Source organism: Periophthalmus magnuspinnatus, chromosome 1 (assembly GCF_009829125.3).
Source record: "Periophthalmus magnuspinnatus isolate fPerMag1 chromosome 1, fPerMag1.2.pri, whole genome shotgun sequence".
In the NCBI taxonomy this organism is placed as follows: Eukaryota; Metazoa; Chordata; class Actinopteri; order Gobiiformes; family Gobiidae; genus Periophthalmus; species Periophthalmus magnuspinnatus.
The window spans coordinates 29,687,150-29,710,589 of record NC_047126.1 but is presented as its reverse complement, the minus strand read 5'-3'; the positions used below and the strand labels follow the sequence as shown (position 1 = coordinate 29,710,589).

The 23,440-nt window shown below is 37.5% G+C and overlaps 1 protein-coding gene across 6 annotated transcripts in view; it reads left to right on the top strand.

Annotated features, from left to right (window-relative positions):
• Positions 1-22,371, top strand: part of lrba (LPS responsive beige-like anchor protein) — a 258,545-nt gene extending 236,174 nt beyond the window's left edge. For 4 of the 6 annotated variants that reach the window (XM_055221266.1, XM_055221265.1, XM_033972959.2 and 1 more), the window contains 6 exons: positions 257-412; positions 6,243-6,410; positions 14,458-14,559; positions 14,869-15,065; positions 21,062-21,213; positions 21,908-22,371. In XM_055221266.1, coding sequence (XP_055077241.1) covers positions 257-412; positions 6,243-6,410; positions 14,458-14,559; positions 14,869-15,065; positions 21,062-21,213; positions 21,908-21,998 — 866 coding nt within the window. In that variant the 3' untranslated portion in view covers positions 21,999-22,371. The remainder of the gene's footprint in view (positions 1-256; positions 413-6,242; positions 6,411-14,457; positions 14,560-14,868; positions 15,066-21,061; positions 21,214-21,907) is intronic. The other 2 variants (XM_033972966.2, XM_055221263.1) reach the window with 1 other exon arrangement.
• The last annotated feature ends 1,069 nt before the right edge of the window (positions 22,372-23,440 follow it).

The following is a 23,440-nucleotide window of genomic DNA, read 5'->3' as shown; positions in this document are numbered from 1 at the left end:
TATTCTCTCTAATATTGCAATAAAAATGAAACAAAAATAATAAATACATTTAAAAAAATCATAGATTGCCACTCCTTGACAAAACCCCAACTTCACATATTGCAAACCTAAAACTTTTATCACAATATCCCCTCAAAGTTACTCTCACAAATGATAAGGTCTGACATGGATTTTTAGATGCAATCCACCACCACCATCTTTAAATCTGAGCATCTATGACTGAACTTATGTTGAAAATCTTGTGTATGTTTCACAGCCAGTAACGTGGGCATTCACCGGCGCCAGATCTCAGACCTACTGGACCAGAGCATCCAGATCAGCTCCCAGTGCTTCGTCATCACCGCAGATAACCGTTTCATCATCCTCTGTGGCTTCTGGGACAAGAGCTTCAGAGTCTACTCCACCGACACAGGTACCACACCACCCTCACCGTCACAGGGTACACAGGATGCCTGTAGGATAGTTATGTTTGAGTTTTTCTCCTGTAACACTGACTTCTGATCCATTTACACACACAAAACATCTATGGCATTTCTAGATACACAGACTGATGGACAGAGTGAGCTTGTTCAGCAGAATATATTAAAATATTCAATTTAAAACAGGGAACATTTCTGTTTCTCTAAACCTGAGAAAGTTCCCAAATATGGTTTTAACTTTTTGTTCCATGGAAGGTGACACATTTTGAAGTTCTATATATCGCTGAAGTAAATGTAGATAATAAACTATAATACTGAAACTCATTTATGCCACTGAAATACTAACCCAAGAGCAGATTTAAACCTAAAAAACGATTGATTCAAAATCTGCAAAACTGTTAAAAAAAACACAAGTTGTAATAAATAAACAGCAGAATGAAACACTGAAGTTGTCAGTTTGCATCTTTAATTCGTCACATGAAATGATTCTATGGCTCAAACCTTATGCCTGTGTCAGGGGTGTCCAAACATTTCTCATATAGGGCCACATATAAAAACAGACAAAGCTGAGGACCGATTGAGGGCCATAGACTGGTCACAATACAGTGAATACTTCAAATCTGCATTATTATGCCAAGTTAGACTGAACCACTAGAACTTTATTCATGCTTACATCCTCAAAGGGACACATTAAATATTTGATATGGGCTTGTTAAAGTAGATTTACAGAAATGTACGGTAATATGGCCCAATTCTCCTGGAAGCTTGAGGACCAAGAAAAATTGGTCTGAGGGCCGCATTTGGCCCCCAGGCCACAGTTTGGGCATGCCTACCCTATGTGATACCTCTTGAAAGTTAGGCAGTGCTGCTTGAAACTGTGTAAATGCCTGTCATATGTTTAATAATGAATTCAGATGTCACTCTTATCACATTTTAAATCCACTACAAACCAGTAAACCTGCCTATTTTGTTACTAATACTTTTGTTCCCATGAGAAAGTACTAAGGAAAACAACTAGTTCTGTGTTTTAATTTACAGCCTTGTATATAACCTTTAATATAACCTTTGCCGTTTTAAATTTCCCAAAAATATACATGATGATGATGATTATTATTTTGCCATAACACAGAAGAGACAAATTTCCTGTTCTAATTCTATCCCTTTAATCTTTACAGTATAGTCTGCTTTATGTAAATCAAATCATACAGCTTATAATCACCGGTCATATACGTGCCCTAATGCCCACTCACTATGTACGTCTCTACAGGTCATTTCAGCTCTGAAGTCATATTTATTTTTAAAGCTAAATACAGGGATATTCAAGTCCTCACTTTAAAATAATTAAACTAGCTGCTGGGTCTGCGGCTAACCCACAGGCCACATTTGGAAGTGGTTTTGTGAAACACCACACTAGAGTATATTTATAATGTAACAGTATTACTTTAAAGTGTAGCTTGCACATTTGCCTTGTCTTGTTTTGCTTATATAACCGCTTTTTGTAGAATTTGGCTCACCAGAAAAACAAATACATATGTCTAAGCTTTAATTGTCAGATGCAAAAAAAATCAGTGGTACATTCTTTCCCATCATACTTTGCAAAATAACGAAAAAATCATGATATATTTTATACAGTGTAGTAAATTTGATTAAAAAAGTATATCATTTACAATTTCACATTCACTATTTCAATTCTAAAGCTGTAAAAACTGCAGTACAGCTTCTTCTTAAATTGCAATACACGACATGTACTAACTAAGTATTCAATATTCACAGAAATAATGAATAATCACATATTATTCAGAAGTATTTAAGAAGTAATAAATGGTTTCTAAACATGGAGTTTTTTAATGAATATGTGTTACAATGCCTTAAACGTAAATGCTCAACTCAATGACATAATAAAATGTTTAGAGAATTAACAGCGCCCAAACCTCACTGTGCTGGATCAGTATTGTGCAATTATAGAAATCCTACTAATATAAATACACTGATCCAATGGAATCTTTTACTGATATATTTCCAAAGTTTAAAAAATGTTAATAGTTTAGTGTAAATTGCAATTTCATTATGTTGACCGCACTGAACTAGGGTTGTCAAAAGTGTCAAAAATCACATACAAATCAATACTGAAACTAGATACTCATTTGAGCCATTCACCAGTGCTAAAAAAAAAAAGTCACATTCACAGGGAAGACATGAAGCTTTCCTGAGTATATGATCCTACCTGGACATATAAGGCCACATAATATAAATGAATATAAATTATAGGACTCTAAGTTAATGAACATCACATTTTAGTCAGTTCATTAGTGTTGAAATCAAGACACTACTGAGCAATCATTGTCTCTATGCAGTTTCCATGTGTTTTTCCCATGCTGCAACAAAACAATTCATTTTACGCCTTGGATCTTACAACTTAATATACTTCAGAAGTCCTTGATAGTATTTTTATTTCTCTATCATGACACATTTTTTTTTACTTCCTCATGTTGTAAACACTGTGCCCTTACCCTATCCGCTCTGCTCCAGTGGTAAGAATACATTGTGCTGTTTGTGCATTCACCGGGAGACAGTGGGGGGTCAGGGGGTCCCGAATGAGTCTGTCTGCCTAATCACGTGTGTTTCAGAGTCCCATACAACCGCTCTCCGATTCAATTTTCTCTCCTTCCGCCCCTGTGTCCCTGCTGAGGGGGGGAGGCAGGGGGGAGGGAGGGTTCGAGGAGATGGCTCTATTGTACGGCTGCCACCTCAGCGCGAGCACACTTTAATCGCACCGGCTCAACAGCTGCCACACGCGCTCACACAGGCCCCCAGGTTAAAGAACAGGGGATTTTATCAATTACACAACCTGATTGCTACACGTGAACGCAACACAGCGCCCCGTAATGGGAATCTGCACACGCGTCTATGGGCATCTATGGGGCGGAGTCAGTAAATGCAGGTATTATAAGGGAAATGGAATTGGAAAATATTTTTTATTCTACTATTTTCATTTATTTATCTATGTATTATTATTATTATTATTATTATTATTATTATTATTATTATTATTATTGCTGTTAATAGTATTACTATTATTATTTTATTATTTATTAAGCTATTTATTTATGAATTTATTACTATTGTTATCATTATTTATTTATTTATTTATTTATTATTATTATTATTATTATTATTATTATTATTATTATTATTATTATTATTATTATTATTATTATTATTATTATTATTATCTTTAGACAGGGGAGGTTTATGAGTAAGGGTATGCCCAAACTTGAAAATAAAAAAAACAAATTTACTAATCAGTAATAACGTTATACTCAGTTTAATGCCAAAATAGACTCTGATCATTAAAGATGCACTGTGTAACTTTTCTAATGGAGGTTCGCTATCTGTTTATATCTATGAAAATGTTATTGCTTCACCTAGAATATTCCGCAATACGGCATTAATCTTGACTTATCTTGCATTTATTCAGTTAAACATGTTTTATTGCTGAAAAATACCTTGTAAACATGCATACTTATTGAGTTGTCAGACGTTTTTTTAGTTACCACGAATATTTATGGCTGTGGTCAGTTAATCGTAGAAGTAAAACGAAAGGTAGGAGTTGCATCAATAACTAGTGGTCAGTGTGGGATCATTTCAGGTGTCCTTGTGTGTGTAACAGCTGATAGCAACTAACATGCAAATCCTGATGTAAAGTTTCAGCCTGTATCACTCTGATCAAACTTCATCTTCGAGAAAAATAATCAATCATGGCTTGTCCGAGCGCCCCGAGGCTCACGACACCAAACATCTGCGTTTTACGTGGGCTACAATTGACGTAAACTCTGATTTGAAAGTGAAAGTCTTTAAGTGAAGCGTGCGGTCACATCAGCTGGAAAAAACAAATGTGTATGCTAGTGCACGTGTGCGGTGTTGAAATGCTCAGGATCAACCCGGATATGGAACATAAACTTTAAAACATGGCAGATGACAATGCAATGCAACAATATGAAACAAATAAATGATATACTGTTTATATATTTTTAAAGCGTCTCTATAGTACCCATAATCCTTTGTATCTGTACTGTATGCACATGTGTTTTTACTACAGTTTATTTATTCATTCAATTCAAACTCGTGTGGTTTATTGATAAAGCTTGTAATCCCACACGTCTCATACTTCCTGCTCTCTCGCACACGCCCATTAACTTCCCGGTTTAGAACAAAATGTGAGTTTAATACGTGTTGTATGGTAGCCATTATTGCCGCAGCCATCATTATTTCTCCTCTGTATTTATAAAGATGTCAAACACTTTATGCGTTTGATGTCTCTCTTGCTGTGCGTATCCCGCCCTCCGACCCCCTTCCCCCCCCCCCCCCTCCTCACCCTCTTCCTCCTCCCCTCATCTGCAATCACGATTCTGACGTCCCGGGACTAATATGGCTTCATTATGTTATGGACAGTGGGTTTGACACAAATGTCATGGGCCATTCTTTGGCTGCAGAGGTCACCCCACATTCACTGCACCACACTGACAGTACACACAGAGAGAGACAGAGAAAGAGAGTGACAGACGGAGAGAGAGAGAGTTCTGGAGATCTGACAGCAATTAGCTTCTTTATGTATACAGAGGCGGGCGAGGACACACGTACGCATGCTAAGACACAGAGCCAGAGCAAATATTTATACTGGGATTGATATGAATGGCTAAGACAGGACAGCAGTAAGACAAGGCAATATGGGCAATGCTAACTATAACTGTTGTGAGCAGCAACGCTAAGAATGCTAATACTTCCTCTACCAATTATAAACTACTGCTCACTGGTGGAAAGTACAAATACTCATGTTGCAGTAACTGAGTACATTTTGGAGGTAATTGCACTTTTTGAGTAGATTTTTTTTTTTTTTTTACTTGAGTATAGTTCTAGCCATGTACTTATAATTCATTGCATTTTAAAATATATAAGTTACTGAGTACTGTACAAGTGCCTGTTGTCCCAATGACACTGTTGTATTTGCTCTTTTCTATACTGACACACACACACACTGTATTGGCTGATGTGTTTGGTCTGAGCTCAACAGCTTTAAGTAGTTTAATTAATGTGGTTTTGTAAAATGAATCTACAGGGGAACTGGTTTCACATCTGACACCTACTGGTAAAATAGTGATAATGCATAATACTTTGACTCTTTTCAATGTTTGATGTTCTGTATGTGGTATTTTAACCCTGGAGAACCTTTTTATTCTTTGAAAAATGATGAACAATGCATTAAATTACTGCTATAAGTTCACTGAACACTGAAATATCCACTTTTTCAATTCCTTTATTCCCTAATTTAGGATCATAATTTATCCAAAAAGAATATAAGATGCATTTCTAGACATTCTGCAAGCTATTACTAAAAAGAAAAAACAAAAACCCAACAACAACATAATTTTACTAACCGCTGGTTTGCTGTGAAGACGATTTTGTTTGGGTAGTTTTCCAGCTCAACAAAACAGCATGTGGTCAGCCATCTTGTCACTATCACTCTGGCTTATTTTAGCTCAATATTTATATACTATGTGTGTCTATGCACGGACCAGAAGTGGCACTCTGGGCTTTTGAAGTAAAATTTGACATATTTTTATTTGTCTTTTCATTTTGGGTAGCAGCAATTAACTGTGGACAAATTTGACTCTGTGGATTTTCCAGGGTTAATATAAAGTTTGTTCTTGAGTACACCTTTAGCATTTCCTGTGTTGCAGTAACAGGAAATGTTACTGTGTTTGTACTTATAAGATATCTCTAGTAATTACCATCTCTAATGTGCCACCGTGTGTGTTTCTGCAGGCAAGCTGACCCAGATCGTGTTTGGGCACTGGGATGTGGTGACGTGTCTGGCCCGCTCTGAGTCCTACATCGGGGGGGACTGCTACATGCTGTCAGGGTCCCGAGACGCCACCCTGCTCTTGTGGTACTGGAACGGCAAGGCCTGCAGTATCGGGGAGAGCTCAGCACGTAGGTCCACTCACATGCGCACATTGAGACTGCCTTTATGTCTATGGTGGAGTGTTGTTGCAGTTACCATGGTGACACAGGGTATACATTAACAAACTCTGCCAAAAAAAACCCTTTAAAGATGGTTTGAAAACTCAAGAAAAAATACAAAATGCATTCACGGTCCCATTTAGGTGTGAGAGCAACTTAAAAAGAATAAAAAAGAAAAACTGTTGGCTAATGCTAGCTGGATTGTGATTAATATTATTTGAGAGAGACTAGTTTAACAGCACAAAGCCGCTCACCTGTTAAAATAAAGCTCAGATTGATTAATATGTTTATTATTTACCCCAAAATTGTTGAGAAAGTTCATTAGTATGACACCCAAAATCAGCATAGTAATTTAATTTAACCCTGTCATCTGAAACTCAGCACTTCTGACAACTATATTCTTTTGGAATATCTTGACGCCATTTAATCGCATCAAGGTCATTTAAAGCTACAGTATGTAATCCTTTGGCAGTTGCATGTCATCTGTATGATTTGAGGAAATAGAATGTTTTTCAGTGCAATAAACAAAACCAAAATACAAAAAAAAAACATCCTTTCATATTGCCATATTTTACAAAATGCAGCTCAAGACTGAAAAGGTTCCCGTGTATCACTGTTCTATTCTGTTTGTTTTAGAGATGCTTCATGGACTTAAAACAGCCAGGATATGGATGGTAGTTAGCCTCTGCGATGTCTTTGAATATCTGAATTCTTCAAAAAGTGCATTTAAAAAATTTATGAAAAATGTACATCTGGAACCCGAGCAAATGTCACTGTGGAAGTCGATCCTGAACAAAAACACTTGATATATTGTTCTACCTTACTCTGACATACAGGTACAACTACAACCACAAGTTTACATGTCTTATTGGGCTGTAAAACATATCAAATCATTTCCATTTGCTATAGTAATTTACTCTTTTTGTTAATTGTTTACATTGGGAAAATTGTATACTTAGTCTTAATAAGCTTTCCATTCTAGCTGCATCTTATTTTTATAACAATATGATTTAAAACCTCTCTCTATAAAGTGATAGCTAGCATGTTCTACTCTACGTGACTTATACAGGTACTGATACAGCTCAAGATCATTCTAAAGGATCACTTCTGTCCTGTGAATGTGACTTCTTTAGTATCGATGATTTAGTTTTGATAGTAGTTTTATTATCTATTAGAATCTGTTTTTGATACTTTTGACACCCTAACACATATGTAGACTATATTTACTATGTGTGTGTGTAATGTGTGTGTAACAGCAGTGAGAGTGAGGACCACTTGGAGACATTAAAGTTTCACAGCGGGGTCTGGGATCAGGGGTCACAGCACTCGATAAAAGTGAAAAATGCTCAGTCGCCCTCTGTCTTTCTCCTTCTCTCTCTCTTCCTCTCTCTCTTCCTCTCTCCATCTCTCTCTCTTTCTCCCTTTCCCTCCTGCGTTACAGAACATATGGCATTACCTCTGATCAAAGTGTGTTTCTCAGCCCTAGCCTCCACGTGCTAATTCACTCAGCTAACACCGGCCTACACGCTGCTAAGTGAGCCACTACAAATGGCTTCAAATTTACGACAAATTGTAATTGTGTTAATAAGATACAGTGCGGTTTCAACTGGAGAGTAGGTTTTTCGGCCATTTTAGGTGCGTGGTGTTAAGGTGTTTGAATGTTCACTTCATTAGCAGAGGATTATAATATTTTAAAATCGTTTTATTTATAATGGAATGAGTATTGTAGTGTTCTGGTATATGGAAACACGCTAAGTTTCTTCTGGTTGTTTATTTTCTGAGCACAAGGGTTACTGTAGGCCGTAATCTACGACAAAACGAGAGCAGTTACATTAACAACACATAAACAGAAGAACAACAAAAGGTGTCAACTCTGAACTAAACACAAAATATCACAGTATTACAGTATTTTTCAAATGTGTTTTCGTCTTTCTAGTAACATGAGTAAAAATACAGTATTATTCAATAAACATCTAATTATGATTTGTATAATTTTGACGTAGTAAGTTGAGTTAAAACAAATAGTAGATACCGTTATTTATATATTTTAAATTGGAAATACAAAAAATAAACTAGAGTTAAATGTCCTATATTGAGTTAAATTCACTTATGTGAGCTTTTAGTTGTGTTGGAATGTTGTTTCCTCATCAAAAACACACCCGGAGTTGTGTTTTGTTTCATTCACACATGTTTGAGTAACTGTTTATTATTAGTCTGTGGACATCTCCAAAGCTCAAAATGCTCCATTCCACCTCGTGATTGACAATTCCAGGACTGAAATGATCCTTATGTGTCTAGTGAAGCTGTGTGGAGTTTAAAAACACAGTGGAGCACTTGTATCACCACATGACATCACAAGGTGGAGCAGAGCATTTACAGTTTGAACTCAGCTTAAATATGCAGGGTTTGTGTGTTAAAATAGGGTAATATGAGCCCTTTAATGTGGAGCTAATGGAAGCGATCTTGACAACAACATTTTGGTTTTATGCGCTGTAAAAAACAAACAAACAAAATGGTATAAATCTGGAAAAGTTTAGTGCCAGTATTGCCATATTTTGTACAGACCCTTTGACTCTAAACTTTTTTTTTTTTTTGCCAAAAATCTCTCCACATCACACAGTTAATAAAACATATTATAATTATATCTTTATTTCAATATTCAAAAACAGTTTTAACAAAATAATCCAACTGTGGAACTAAATCTGCAGAAAGAAACGTTTTTCTATATTTGCATAATTTTATTGTGTAAAAGTCAAAATGATGTTTGTGCTGACAGTGTACAAAACACTCACACATACATTAGAGTTCAAGTTACACAACCCACAAATAACACCACACTCCCTTTCACTTTTCACATTTACTTTTTCCAAAACCTCTTCTTTGACGGATTTATGACGACAGGACAAAAAGTGTATGTTTGTACCCAACACGCCTCTCCTAACCCTGTGAGCGGCTGACATGTTGGGGACCAAACGAGCGGTCTGCACCTACCACAATGTGATGCTCCATTGCTTCAGACCACATACACACACACGCACACACGCACACACAGACACATACAGACACACATACACACACACGCTGGGTTTTCTTGCTTCTTAGGGACATTGCCTTGACTTTAATTTCTTGGAGACAACTGAACGATTTGGGTAAAATGTCTAATAGTGATTTTTATTTATTTATATTTTTTTGACAAGCAACACGATTAGATTTGCAGTTTATACTTTAATAATAGTACTCTGTTCAAACACGTCCAGAAGAAATGACCAAAAGACTGAAATATGAGCTAACCTGCTAACAGTCTAAACACAAGAATCACATTTCTGAACGTGTTTGTTGCTGCACAGAGTTAAAAGTTTTTACATTTTAAGAATAAGACAGGATATTTTGTTGTTAATGGAAGAAATTATGTTAATTAAAAAATGGTAGCCCTACTTGACACTTTAACCATAGTTACTACTTGCAAAATTAATCCTAATCTCATCGAAATCGCAATTTGAATCAACACAATTAGGAAATCTCAAGCTGTAATTTTTGTAGCACCATTATTTCCTCCACAAACAAGAAAATATCCTGTCTTTTTCTATATAAAAACTGCTAACCTTGCAGTTCAGCTCTGTACAAACACGTACTGAAATGCGTTTTTCACATTAGTTTGTGTTCATAGCTCAGTCTCTCTGTCAATTCTCCTGGACGTATTTACAACGTGACTTTGAACAGAATCCTATTATTAAAACATAAATCGCAGTGCTTGTCAGAAAAATCACAATTATACATTTTAGCCAAATTGTTCCGTCCAGAGTGTGTACACAGAATCTAGTCCCCACGATGTGATAAATGCCAGCGCACACATAGCTCTATAAGCTCATAGACGTATACATAGACAGTGGTTAGTTTTTCTTTCTTCGCCTTCCAAGAGCCACAGGGACTGACTAACAACAGCTGTGAGCGTACGAGCGGCGCGCACATTCTTCTCATGCATAATGCTGTGTGAACATCCCGAGCTCTGGAGAGACACTCGAACGCCTCATACGCACAGAACACACATGTCCAAGCAGAGGACAGGGGCAGCGTGTACAGAGAGGAGGGAGGAACGAAAGGTAGCACTGCCATCTGCTGGAGACACTTGGGAATACTGACCAACAAAAGAATCACCTGATAGAAAAGTTATCACCAGCAGCTAGCAAGATTTATTTGGTTAATTTTGACTGAAGGACCTGCTCTAATTTCAGATCCATGTTATAATGCTGTTTCTTCATCACAAACATACATGGAGTTGTGTTTTGTTTAACACACAAATCCTGCAAATTTAAGGACATTTTTGTTCTTCTCTCAGACTGTAAACACTCTGTTCCACCTGGTGATGTCATGAGGTAATACAGGAAGTGCCCCATTGTGTTTTTTCACAGAATCGTTTGGGTGATTCTTTCTTTCTTTATTTATTTATTTATTTGTCTTTCTTTTTAAAATTTCTTTCTTTATTGATTTATTTATTTGTCTTTCTTTTCTTTCTTTATTTATTTATTTATCAGGGACCATGTACAAATGTATTAATCTTACAACATAAGAGATGATTCTAGCTTTGGAGTTGTCAATATGCTGAACTAAAGGTTAAAGGATTTGTAAGCTTGAAAACTACCACTTCATGACATCACAAGGTGGAACAGAGTATTTTGAGCTTTGGAGATGTAGACAGGCCAATAATAAAGAGTTACTCAAACATGTGTGAATGAAACAAAACGCAACTCCAGGTCTGTTTTTGAGGAGGAAACAACATTGTAACATGGCTTAAAGCTCACAAGAACCAATTTTGTTTAATAAAAGAACAAAAATTGGAATGGAAAAAATACATTTCTAAATCAAAACTATCTCACAATCATCTGGTCTAGTCCAGGACAAGCCCTTGTAATACAGGACAGAAGCATTAATATAATTGTGCCCAGTTAAAATATAATTATGCCAGTTTTAATACAGCTCTCTTGTTTTTGAACTTAAGTACACAACAACAAGAGAGCTGTATCCATGTATATCACCCATTTACTTTGTCCTACTGCTTTGAAAATAACAAGAGAAGTCAAAAGATTAAGAAAAATCACTGTTTATACTATGGTAATGAGTGCTTTGTGAACCACAGGAGACAACAATGTAATATGTAGCAACTTTAGCATCTTTAACTGCTTAGACAATAGCCACCATTATTTAGCTGTATGTACGAGCAGAAAGAAATAGTATCGTATCATAGGATCTACTGGGATAGATATATTGCTTTACTCGTTACTAAAATACTATACACTTTGCCCTGTTGTACTTCTTCAAATCTAAACTCTTCTTTTCCCATCGTGACAGCCCCCACGTTAACTCCCTGTGTGAATGTGCGCTCGCCTATAGCCGCTTAGTGCTGAGTCCTGTGCAGGTATTGGATCACAGTCAGATGTGTCCTAATGCAAACCAAATGGCCCTGTGGAAAGGCCCTAAAGGTTAACCGATACACCAATATATCAGCTTTATTGATCCGGCCGGGCTCAGGTCCAACACAGAGCTGTGATCCAGGCGCGGGAGGGTCAAACCGCAGCCTTTAGTAACACCGTGGTGTCGGCCCGCTAAATCAGAGCTGTACATGTGCGGCTGAGCCAGGGGTGGGGGCAGGTTAAGCCACTTACATGGGAGAGATGTCAGGGGCTAGAGCAATATTCCAGATAAAAACGTACTTACTTTTTACTTTTTGAATGATTCTCAAACTGCGGTACACGGGTTTGTCTGCAGTTCAGATATTCACTCAATTTAGAGTCAGTTCAGTGATAATTTTTATCTTGATTTTGGTTATTTAGTGTTTAGAACTAGTATAGCAATAGTGTAGTGCACTTTTAGACCTGGTTTAAACGTAGAACCGCAGTGTTTTAGAATGATTGTTGCAGGCTAAGATATATTTAGGTGATAAAATGTAGTCTTTTTTAAGTTTATTGAAAAGTAAACAAGTCAGTGTAAACAGGAGTCTGCATTTGACCTGTGAATATCAGTGCAATGGGTCAAATATTGATTGTCTTTGAGCTATAAGACATGTAAACATACACACATTTTCCTACATATATCTACCCTATATAAAACCCAGATATATACAGTACTAACATAAATTCAGTTACGTACAAGTATGAGTATTTTGTCACTCACTCAAATACAGTATTCAGATGTGCTTATTGCAGATTTCAGATTTTATAGGCCGGTTACAAATTTGTAACTAATTTGATTATAATTAAAAACATTCAAAAACATTCAACACCAGCCCCACATGAAATAATTCTACCAAACATCAACATTCCAGCCATATACAGCGCAGTAATCATTGCGTTATCATATTTCATCCATGTAATACACCATATATACCCAAAAACTCAATTATAAGTAATCCGTTTTTGCCTGTTGAAATAAGTCCATTCTCCTCTGGCCTGTGCTGGAACACATTAGCCCGCTCTACATTTATGGACATGGGCGATCATAAAGTCTTTAATATGGCTGCTGTCTTGTCATTTTTACAGCAGGGCTCCCACAGGGCACAGGGGTCACGGGTACAGTCTTTTTTGGGTTAAATCTAATAATGTCTTTTACAGTAGCGGTGGCTTCAGTTTGCGCTCTCATTAGAGGCCCTGTATTAGGTTATGGAATTCAATAAAACAGGAGTGCATTATGGGAGCACTGTAGATCTATCTGTGGGTGGATGACAGAATGGAGGAGGCTGCTGTGGGTCTCTATAGGGGATTACAATGGTTTGTTTACTTAGACTTAAAGGGCCCGTATCTCATTTTATTTTACTCGAGTCAAGATAAAAGCTCTTTACAACACGAGCGCTGTGTAGTTACAGGTCCTATTTTACAGAAAAACTGACTCTTGTGAGGTTTAAACCAGGTTAGAATGTTGTTCCCTCCTCAAAAACATTCCTGGAGTTGTGTTTTGTTTCAGGCACACATGTTTGAGTAACACTTTATTATTAGTCTGTTTACAGCTTCAAAGCTCAAAACACTCTGTTCCACCTTGTGATGTCATCATGTGGTAATACAGGAAGTGCTCCACTATGTTTTTAAACTTCAAACACCTTCACTAGAATCATTTGGATCATTTCAGAGCTTGAATTGCCAATCGCTACTGAACTAAAGATAAAAGGAGCTGTTAACTTGAAAACTACCACTTCATGACATCACAAGGTGGAACAGAGCATTTTGAGCTTTGGGGATGCGAACTGACTAATAATAAAGGATTACTCAAACATGTGAGAATGAAACAAAACACCAGGAAGGTTTCTGGTGAGGTAACAATGTTCTAACATGGCTCAAAGCTCACAAGAGTCCAATTTCCTTAATATAGGATCCTGAACCAAAAAATATTGCAATAGTTTTAAACATTGTTCTGCCCAATTAGCAGAAAGACAACCAAACCACAAATTGTAAAAAGTATAGACTCCTGGAGTTATGGAGTGACAGGTGTTATAAAAAATATTCAGGCCAACAGCAGAGGAGAAGGAACTGTTCTTGAGGTGACAGGTTCTGGTCCAAATGATCCGTAGCCTCCTGTTCGACGGGAGGAGCTGGAATAGTCCATGTCCAGGGTAAGAAGGGTCAGCTGATCCGTTCTGCTGGACACGCTGTTCATTTTCCCATGAATCTCATTGATTCATTTGTCAGATTACACAAAACAGGATTAACAACTGATTATTACTTCTTGTTATGTATCACTGAATCAAGTTATGTGTTAGGCAAAGATCAAAATTAACTGGCGCAACTTTTCTCCACATATCTTGCATTAAATCAACAGACAGTTTACTAAAATAAAATGAGACAAATCTGACTTGGACATTTTGTAAAATAAATATAAGGTTGTGTTTTAAAGTAGACAACAGTCATCAGTCCTCATATATTCCATGTTGTGCTTGTTCACTACAGTAAATATATTCTGTGGTGTCTCCTTCCCTCTAGTGTCCACAGCTGGTACTGCACATGTGAGTGATATTGTGTCTGTGTTTCTTTAGCAGAGTTCACCATGCCCCGGGCCATCCTGACCGGACACGACTGTGAGGTCACCTGTGCCAGTGTCTGTGCCGAGCTCGGGCTGGTCATCAGCGGCTGTAAAGGTCCAGTATCACATAGATTCATTTTGCTCATTTTGTCTAGTGCCAATAAAATTAACACTCAATGAAATGGAACGTTTCCCAAATTAACTAAATGTTGCTGAGAATTAAGTCATTGTGTTTATTTATTTGAATTTACACATTTAGCTGTGTGTAATGTTTGATTCCTTAAATACTCACACGAGTTTGGCTTCAAATTTTCAGATTTAAGAATTTCTCAATGACAATTAAAGTAAAAAAAAAAAGTATGTTCAGATGTCTTAAACTATTGTAAAGTCCTCGTAAAATCTAACCTGTGTTGTCTGTGTGCAGAGGGCCCCTGTTTGATCCACTCCATGAATGGGGACTTGCTGAGGACCCTGGATGCCCCTGAGGCGTGTGTGCGTCCCCGGCTGGTGCAGTCCTCCTCTGAGGGACACTGTGTGATCTACTACGACAGAGGACACTTCTGTGTGTTCAGCATCAACGGCAAACTGCAGGGCCACATGCAGGTGGACGACAGCATCAAGGTACACTGAGCACAGGAGTTATTCAGACACACACATCTACAGCCCTCTTTAAAGTGTGTGATATAGACACAGAGCAATATATTACTGTGTTTCACTGTGGCCCAGTGGTTTGCCAGTTTCACTGCTGTGAGATCAATTCCCTTTTCTGACAATTAGACTAAAGTGCTCCTGACAGGTTTTTATATGTTTATAATTATTCCTCTGTTTGGTTGGACAATACCTGGTAAATATTTGTGATAGTTTTACATCAGTCGAGTGGCAGTCTGTGAAGAAAAGCTGGAGAAAACAAATAGAAAATTACAGAAAGAACATCAACAAGTATCTGACAGGTGAATATGCTCCTTCTGACAGTCAGAAAATTAATCTGTTATCATATATTTATATTAGTCAAATCATAACGAGCTTTGGCCCTTGTTAACAGCACTATTGTTGCTTGGTAACTGTTATAAAATGACCCCTCTGTATGTCCGCCCCTCTAGATATCGATCAATAATAGTGTTTTTTCATGGCCGAGGCTGATACATATTGTTTAGAATACAGAGCAACTGACGGCCGAGACACTTTGGCGATATTATGTTATTTAAACTGACCCAGAGCCCTTTGTTTACCACAAACAAAAGAGAGCGGTGCATCACATGTAGTACAATACTCTCTTTGTAGTAAAGTGGTAAAATAAAGCTTTGTGTTTGTGTTCTAGGCAACAAATCAAACAAAACAAAATATCAGCCTTTGCTGAAGATGTCCGATAAACAATACGCTAAAAAGTCCAAATATCGGCTCTATATATCGGCCAACCATTATCTCTAATCACATCTGTTGCCTATGTCCAGCCAGGAAGTAAAATTATTAACTTAATCAAAATGATCAAATTCTCAGATCAACCACATTTGACACTTGCATCTGCCATGGCTTCTAAACTAAAAATGTATCATAAAAAAATACAAAATGTGATGAAAATATATATATATGCTTAAAGAAAATTCCCCAAAAGAGGTTGTTGAGTTTGCACCTCAGGTTTTAAATAGTTAAATCCTATGAAACTTTGCTTGAAATGTTTGGATGATGCACACAGCCGAGTTGAGTCTGGATGTTTTCCGCGTGAGTCCCTGGAGAGAGAGGTGCATAGACCCTCTGATTACCCCCCTCTTCCTCCTCCTCCTCCTCCTCCTCCTCCAGACCTAACCATAGATGTCCTTTTGATCCGGCGTTCGCTCCGATCGTCTCACTTTACTTTTACCAGAGAACATTCCAACTCGACCGGTCAATGCCGCAGGTTCGCTCCATTAACACTGGACGACACTCACTCTCCCCACCCTACCCCCCTCCCCTTCCTCCCCGGTGACCACGGCGACACAGGATAGTGCTACTGCCTTTGGTCGCCCTGACCCACTGTTTCCTGCCCCGGCCTGGGAAATGTACGGCCTCGCTGACAGACAAAACAGCAACTGGTTTAGATTAGCAGAGGGAAACGAAAAAAAAAAATCCAACTCCAACCTGCTGGTGCATAGTCGTGCGCGCGGTCGTCAGAAAAGCGTAAATACTGCAAAGTGTTGTTTAGGGAAGTTTATGAGCAGATACAAACAGCAGCCATGTTGGGTCTGAGTTTTGGACGGCGAGCTAATTAGCATCTGCGAGCTATAAAAATATGTCAAAATTAATCGATTGTTGGGGTGATTTTTTGTTTGTTTTTTTCACATGTAGAAAATGTAGTTTCATTTGTAGCGGTGTATAAATTCACGTCACCACCTCCTCGTGTTGGAGCGAAGGACAGACGCTCACATGTAGCAGTTGTGGCTACATTAGCTTAGCACCATGGAGCGTATTATTTCCATGTGGTCCGTCTGGTTAACACACACAAGTGACTCGCAGTGACTTTGGACAAATATAGCTTATCTTTTATTCTCTTTTCCGATAGAGGCCACCTGTGTCTCCATGGAGATATTATTGCTTTGCCTGGAATGTTCCGCAGTATGGCAATAAATACACATATTTGGTGTTTATTGGCTTGTCTCTCTACAGATCTGACTAGTGAGTTAACCTGGTGGCAAGCGCTCCATGGAGATAGATAAGTTTAATGTCATAACGAGGAAGAAAAGCTATAACATCTCCATTGAGAGCAGGTACAAAAGTTGCGTAGTACATCTTTAAAGGGCTCATATTACACTATTTTCTGATCTATGTTGTAGTCTTGTTTCCTCGTCACAAACATACCTGGAGTTGTGATTTGTTTCATTCACACATGTTTTACACACACACCCTGCAGATTTAGGAGTTCTTCTTAAACTGAAAACATTCTGTTCCACCTTGTGATGTCATCATGTGGTAATACAGGAAATGCTCCACTATGTTTTTAAACTCCATACACCTTTATTAGAATGATTTGGCTAATTTCAGACCTAGAATTCTCAATTTCTTCTGAATTAAAGCTAAAAGGTAGATCGTAACTGGAAAACTACCACTTCATGACATCACAAGGTGAAACGGAGCATTTTGAGCTGGGGAGACATAATCCCCAATAATAAAGTGTTACTCAAACATGTGTGAATGAAACAGAACACAACTCCAGATATGTTTTTGATCAGGTAACAACATCCTAACAATGACTTGAAACTCACAAGAGTCAATTTTCCATAATATAGGACCTTTAACTAAAAAATGTTGCAACAGTTTTAAACATTGTTCTGCGAAATTATCAGTTATCCGTCACCAATCCACAAACTGTAAAAAGTATACACTCCTGCCTTTGTAAACAAGAGCTTCACTCCATCTCCCCTCTAGTAGACTATATGAAATACCTGTTATCTTAGCTAGCATAAAAACACCCCCTACCCCACATCTCCACCTCTTGGCCTGTGACATTATTTACTACTCCTCCTCCATCTTTTTTTACATTTTTTTTTTTTTTTTTTTAAATCTTGGCCTCAAACGCAGAGAAGCTACTTTTTTGCGCACACATTCGGTAGATTTATTAGCTTGGCGAGATGACAAGCTAACAGTAAGTACCCGGCCTAAAAGCGGCATCGGGTGACACGGCCATACTGAACAGATTAGATACTAAGCACTGGTATAACTCAACCACAGTCGGCGCATGTAGCCAGAAGGATTAACAGCACCGTAAATTCAAACTCTACTTTTTCCCTCCAGTCCAAAAAAAAAAAAAAAAAAAATGTAAACGTCGGAAATACAGACATTAAAGCTGAATATGTTCCTGCTACAGTCGTTCTGGAGACACCAGAATCCGGGCGGCCATCTTGGTTCCCACTGAGACGGAGGACATATTTGTTTGAGTTTGCAGTGGTAGTAGTGTGATTTATAATGTCGGACCCCCGCTGAGAGAGCCCAGGTCACAACTGTACTGGAAGAGATTTAGAGGGTTTGAAGTTTTTGTAATCAGGATGTGGACATACACGACCAGGCAAAAGTTTGGACACACTTTTTCATGTCTGTTTCTTCTTTATTTCTGCGATTATTTACATTATAGATTCTCACAGAAGGTATCAAAAGTATGAATGGACACGTGTAGTAAACAGAAAATAAATTCGATTTGCATTATTTTACTTTTTTCTTTGCTAAATCACTCTACATTCATATATTTGATGTTATCCGTGTGTATCTAAAATGTAGAAAGTAGTAGACATAAAGTAAAAAAACATGAATGAAAGGGTGTGTCCACATTTTTTAACTAATAGTGTAAAAAAATGTGTTTTACTTTGGTTTTGACGTAGAAATCTGTTCATTTGATGTTCACGGGCTACAAAAAACATAGATTTGGCTAATGATTTCTGTCACCCTAAACCTCAGCGCGTCCACTGTCAAACCGTTTTACTTAGTCCTACATGGAAATATCCTGTAATGAGCTGAGCTGTACCGTTTTCCGTGCTCCTGTTGGCGTCCCCGGGCCTGCTTTCGTGAGTGATGCCGACCTCCAGCGCACACATCAAAACACGCTGGACTCGGCGGCCATGTTGGATTCTGATCTGACGGTGTATTTAACCTCAGCCGGGCACCGTGCCACAGCGTTTCAAACGACCAGACGGGGATTCATTCACTTATTTGAGTCGAGCCACACGGGTTATGGCGCGGTTGGGTTTTATAGACTCTGCTTTGGCTAATATAGATTTTATATTAGCCAATTATATTAGCCAATATTAAGTATAGTTAATAATGCGTCTTAATATTTTGCGATGCAGTGACCTCCTCCTTCTATCACACAGCATGGATATTAATTAAGTACTTTTAAAGGGAAAAACAACTTATATTTTTAGCATAACATTTTTGATACTTTATTTTTGTAATTTTTTACTCTTCCACCTTTTTCAATTTTTTTTCTCATCTGTAAACATCATGCAAAATTTTATTCTTAAAATAATTATTATTTTAAATATTTTAAATAAATTTTTAAAACTTTTTTTTTCACCAAAATAATTTAAATAAAAAGTACAAAAAGTGCGTATTTAAGTAAAAAAAAATGTTGCAATAACGTTAAACATTGTTCTGCAAAATTGTCAGTAAAATGACTAATCCACAAATTATAAATCCACAAATTATAAAACATACACACTCCTGCTTTTGTAAATAACTCTCTCAACTTTATTAAACCTCTTTTACGTTAGCTAGCATAAAATAAAAATCTAAACTGCAACACAAGTCAATACTAAAACATAAATTATCACAAACCATAACATTCAAATATTATTTTTTACCATTTCTTAAAAATAATAAACAGAGAAACATTCCAAGCGCCCCCACAACATGTCCGCCCGCACGCCCCAGGTTGAGAAGCGCACATGTAACAGCACACACATGTTTCTAGTCTCTGTGTTGAATCTCTGCAGGTGGCCGCTCGCTGTCATAAACTCTTGAGCAGATCCTTACATTAGCGTCTGGCAGCCTCTCCCCGCTCTGGTCGCTCTGGTCGCTCTGCTCTGATTGATGCCGAGCCGCTCTCATATTTCAGCTCCTGTTGTGTCACTGTGTACGGCGCTCTCCCCTGTGGCCCCGGGGCAGATGAGCAGAGTAAATCCGCCCTCTCGTGGAGCCGTCTTTGTTACGGATCGTGTACAGGAAGTTCTCAGAGGACATGAGCAGCCCTGTCGCGTTTTAGAGGATTAATTTAGATAGAGAATTAATCGCATAAAACAGTTTCTGCTGCACCTGGACCTTTATTATCGACTCGTTTCAAGGCTTAAGCAACAAGTCATTCTATAACAGGAATGTGGCAATATCCAAATCTCACAATATGGTACATTATTATCTTATTATTATATTATTATCTTTTTGTGACTAAGGTAGAAGAAATTATATTCTAAAACTGACTTTAATAAAGAGCAGAGCAAAGGACCATAATGCATGTAGTTTTTTCCCTAAATAAGACAAAAAAGTCAAATCACTGCAGCTATTAAATCGCATAAATAGGAGAAAGTTAGACATTGTTCTTATTTTGTGTTGAAAATGACACTTTAATATAAAAAAAGGTTTTAATCATAATTGTAGTTTCACAAAGTATCGATTATCAAGCCTTTTCCTTAGAACTGAAATAGAATTGTTAGCATCTTAACAACACTATGAGGTGAGTACTGTTCCAAAAAAAAAGGTTTCTTCACAGCTAAAGGATCTTTAGCGTTTCTCCTTGACCTAAAGCCACAGTATGTAACTTTTAGCCAAGAATTTGACTAAAATGGAAGCATGTTTTCTCATTTTGGTTGTGTTAATTGTACTGAAAAATGTAGAAAAAACATGCATCCAAACTGTGAGAAGACTTGCATCTCCACAAACCTGACTCTCATTTGGCCTGGAGGAGGGCGTCCTTTTGCTTGTTTCCATGGAAATGTTCCTTTGACATAAATCTTCCACAGTATGGCATAAAACACGTATATCTCCATGGCGACTGTTCCGTAGTATGCTGTACCTTTAAGCACAGACTGGTGACAGAAGTTGGAAGTGAGCATGTGCCCTCTTTAATCCCCTGTGTATTTTGTTTTGTTCTCGTTGCCTAGGCGATGCAGCTGAGCCGTGATGGACAGTACCTGCTGATGGGAGGAGACGGAGGAGTGGTGTCTGTGTGGCAGCTCCATAACCTCAAACAGCTGTTCACATACCCGGCCTGCGACGCTGGGATACGCTCTATGGCCATGTCCCACGACCAAAGGTAACACTAACACAACGCCAACACAACGCAACGCTAACACAACGCCAACACAACGCAACGCTAACACAATGTCAACACAACGCCAACACTATGTACACTACCAGTCAAATGCTCGGACACACTTCTCAATCAATGGTTTTTTTTTTCTTTGTCTACTACTTTCTACATTTTAAATACTTCCGCAAAACATCAAATATATGAAGCCAGATATATAAAATGATGTAGGAAATAAAAAAAAAAAGAAATAACTTTACATTAGAAAAATATATACAGTTGTCCCTCACTATATCGCTAATGTTAATGCCTGTGTGAGAAAAGTGTATAAAGTGTGTGGTGAGGGGTTTTACAGCTACAAAACATATCTAATAATTGTAAAAAATAAAGCTGATACTTCATGGATTTCACGTATTGCGGGTTATTTTTAGAATGTAACTCCCATAATTAACAAGGGACCACTGTAATCAAATCCTTAAAGCCACTCTGAGAGAAGATCAAGGGTTTGCAGCACTGTCAACAAAGCAAAAAGTGGATTTGAATTTTTCTATTTAACGTTTCCTCTTATTCTGTGATCCCATATATTTTGCATCATATGTCTTCAGTTTGTATGTGAAATGTAGACAATAATAAACTTTCATAAGAGGGCGGGTCCAGACTTTTGACTGGTCGTGTCCTAAGCGTCTTTCTCGTCTCTCAGGTGCATCATCACTGGCATGGCGTCGGGCAGCATCGTCCTCTTCTACAACGACTTTAACCGCTGGCACCACGAGTACCAGACCCGATACTGAGCAGCCCCTTCCCCCCGTTTCCCCCGTCGCACTACACTCTCTGCACCTCAGATCTGAATGTATCTTAGTTCTATATAAAATCTGTCCTGCTTTAGACAAAATCAACTATTTTTAAAAAGTGCATTGGTATATTTTGTAGATCAGATAATAGGAGTTTTTCATATCAATCACTGGGTGGGGGTTGTGTTACTGTACGCTTAAAAATCAAATATATTTTTAGCTGTTAAGAGTCTATTTTCCTCTAAGGGGCGCTAGAGCAAGTTTGAATGACTTTTTTTTTTCTTATATGTGGGGAAAGTTCAGTTTCTACTTTGTTTTGAGAATAAATATTGAATTTATGAAGAGAAATTAAACATGTATCTTAATCTATGTAATCGGTCGTATTTAATAACACATTTCTGTTTTTGTTGTTTGGTTTTTTTGCTTGGTTCATTATTAAGTCTTAAAAACATGTTGAGCTTTATTTAAAAATGGATTATGACAATTTATTCAAATGTGACTGAAATCTACATATAAAACATTCTGGTTTGTTCACTAAGTTTAACCAACATATTAAACAAAATGTCATTTTTGTTCTAGTTGTCTGTTTCCATAGCAACCACAAAACAACCTGTGCAATGTAAGAAAGGGCTTCTCCATTTCTCCATTGCGAGTGAGTGAAATTTAGCACAAAAACATATACTTTATTTGAAGACATTCCTTTTTGCTCTTTGATGTGGTTTGAGTTTTATGAAGAAAAAAAAATGCTTTTGTCTGATTTTTTTTTTTTTTTTTTTTTTGCAATCACATTGACTGTTAAGTTGTGTGTTAATTAAAATGGATTTTATAACTTGAACGTCCCAGTTCATTTGTTGAATAGATCTGGAGATGTTGCAGTCATGAGTTTGTGTTATAAATGAAACGACACTACGTACGAGTTGAGATGTAGCTGGATGGATTTGATTATATTTTTACATTGGGTCACTTAAAGCCACAGTATGTAACTTTTTAAGTGGATGAGGACCTCTTTCTACTTGTTTCAGTGGTGATGTTCTTCCTGCAGTGAATAAAACTTTATCTCCTTGGTCAATGTTCTAGAGTATGGGTTAAACTTCAGTCATGCAGGTTACAAACCGCCTTCAGAAAGTGACATACTGTAGCTTTAATTGTATCTTTTGATCATGGCTATTTTTGTACTATTTTTTTTTTTAAGATGGTATTAAGATGTCAGTGTCCAGTGTTGTCAAAGTAAATCTAGTACAGTGAGTTTGGTTAACCTTGGTGTTTGTCGCCCTCTTGTGGTCAACTATATATTGGTTCAAAACAAAGTCCACAATTTTTATTTTTTATTGCATTTTACATATTTCAAAACAGTACGACAATAAAAGCAGCAATTCATTCCTCAAAAAAAAAAATCCAATTCATTCTTTACAAACAAATGGTCTAGTATGACAAGGCATAGA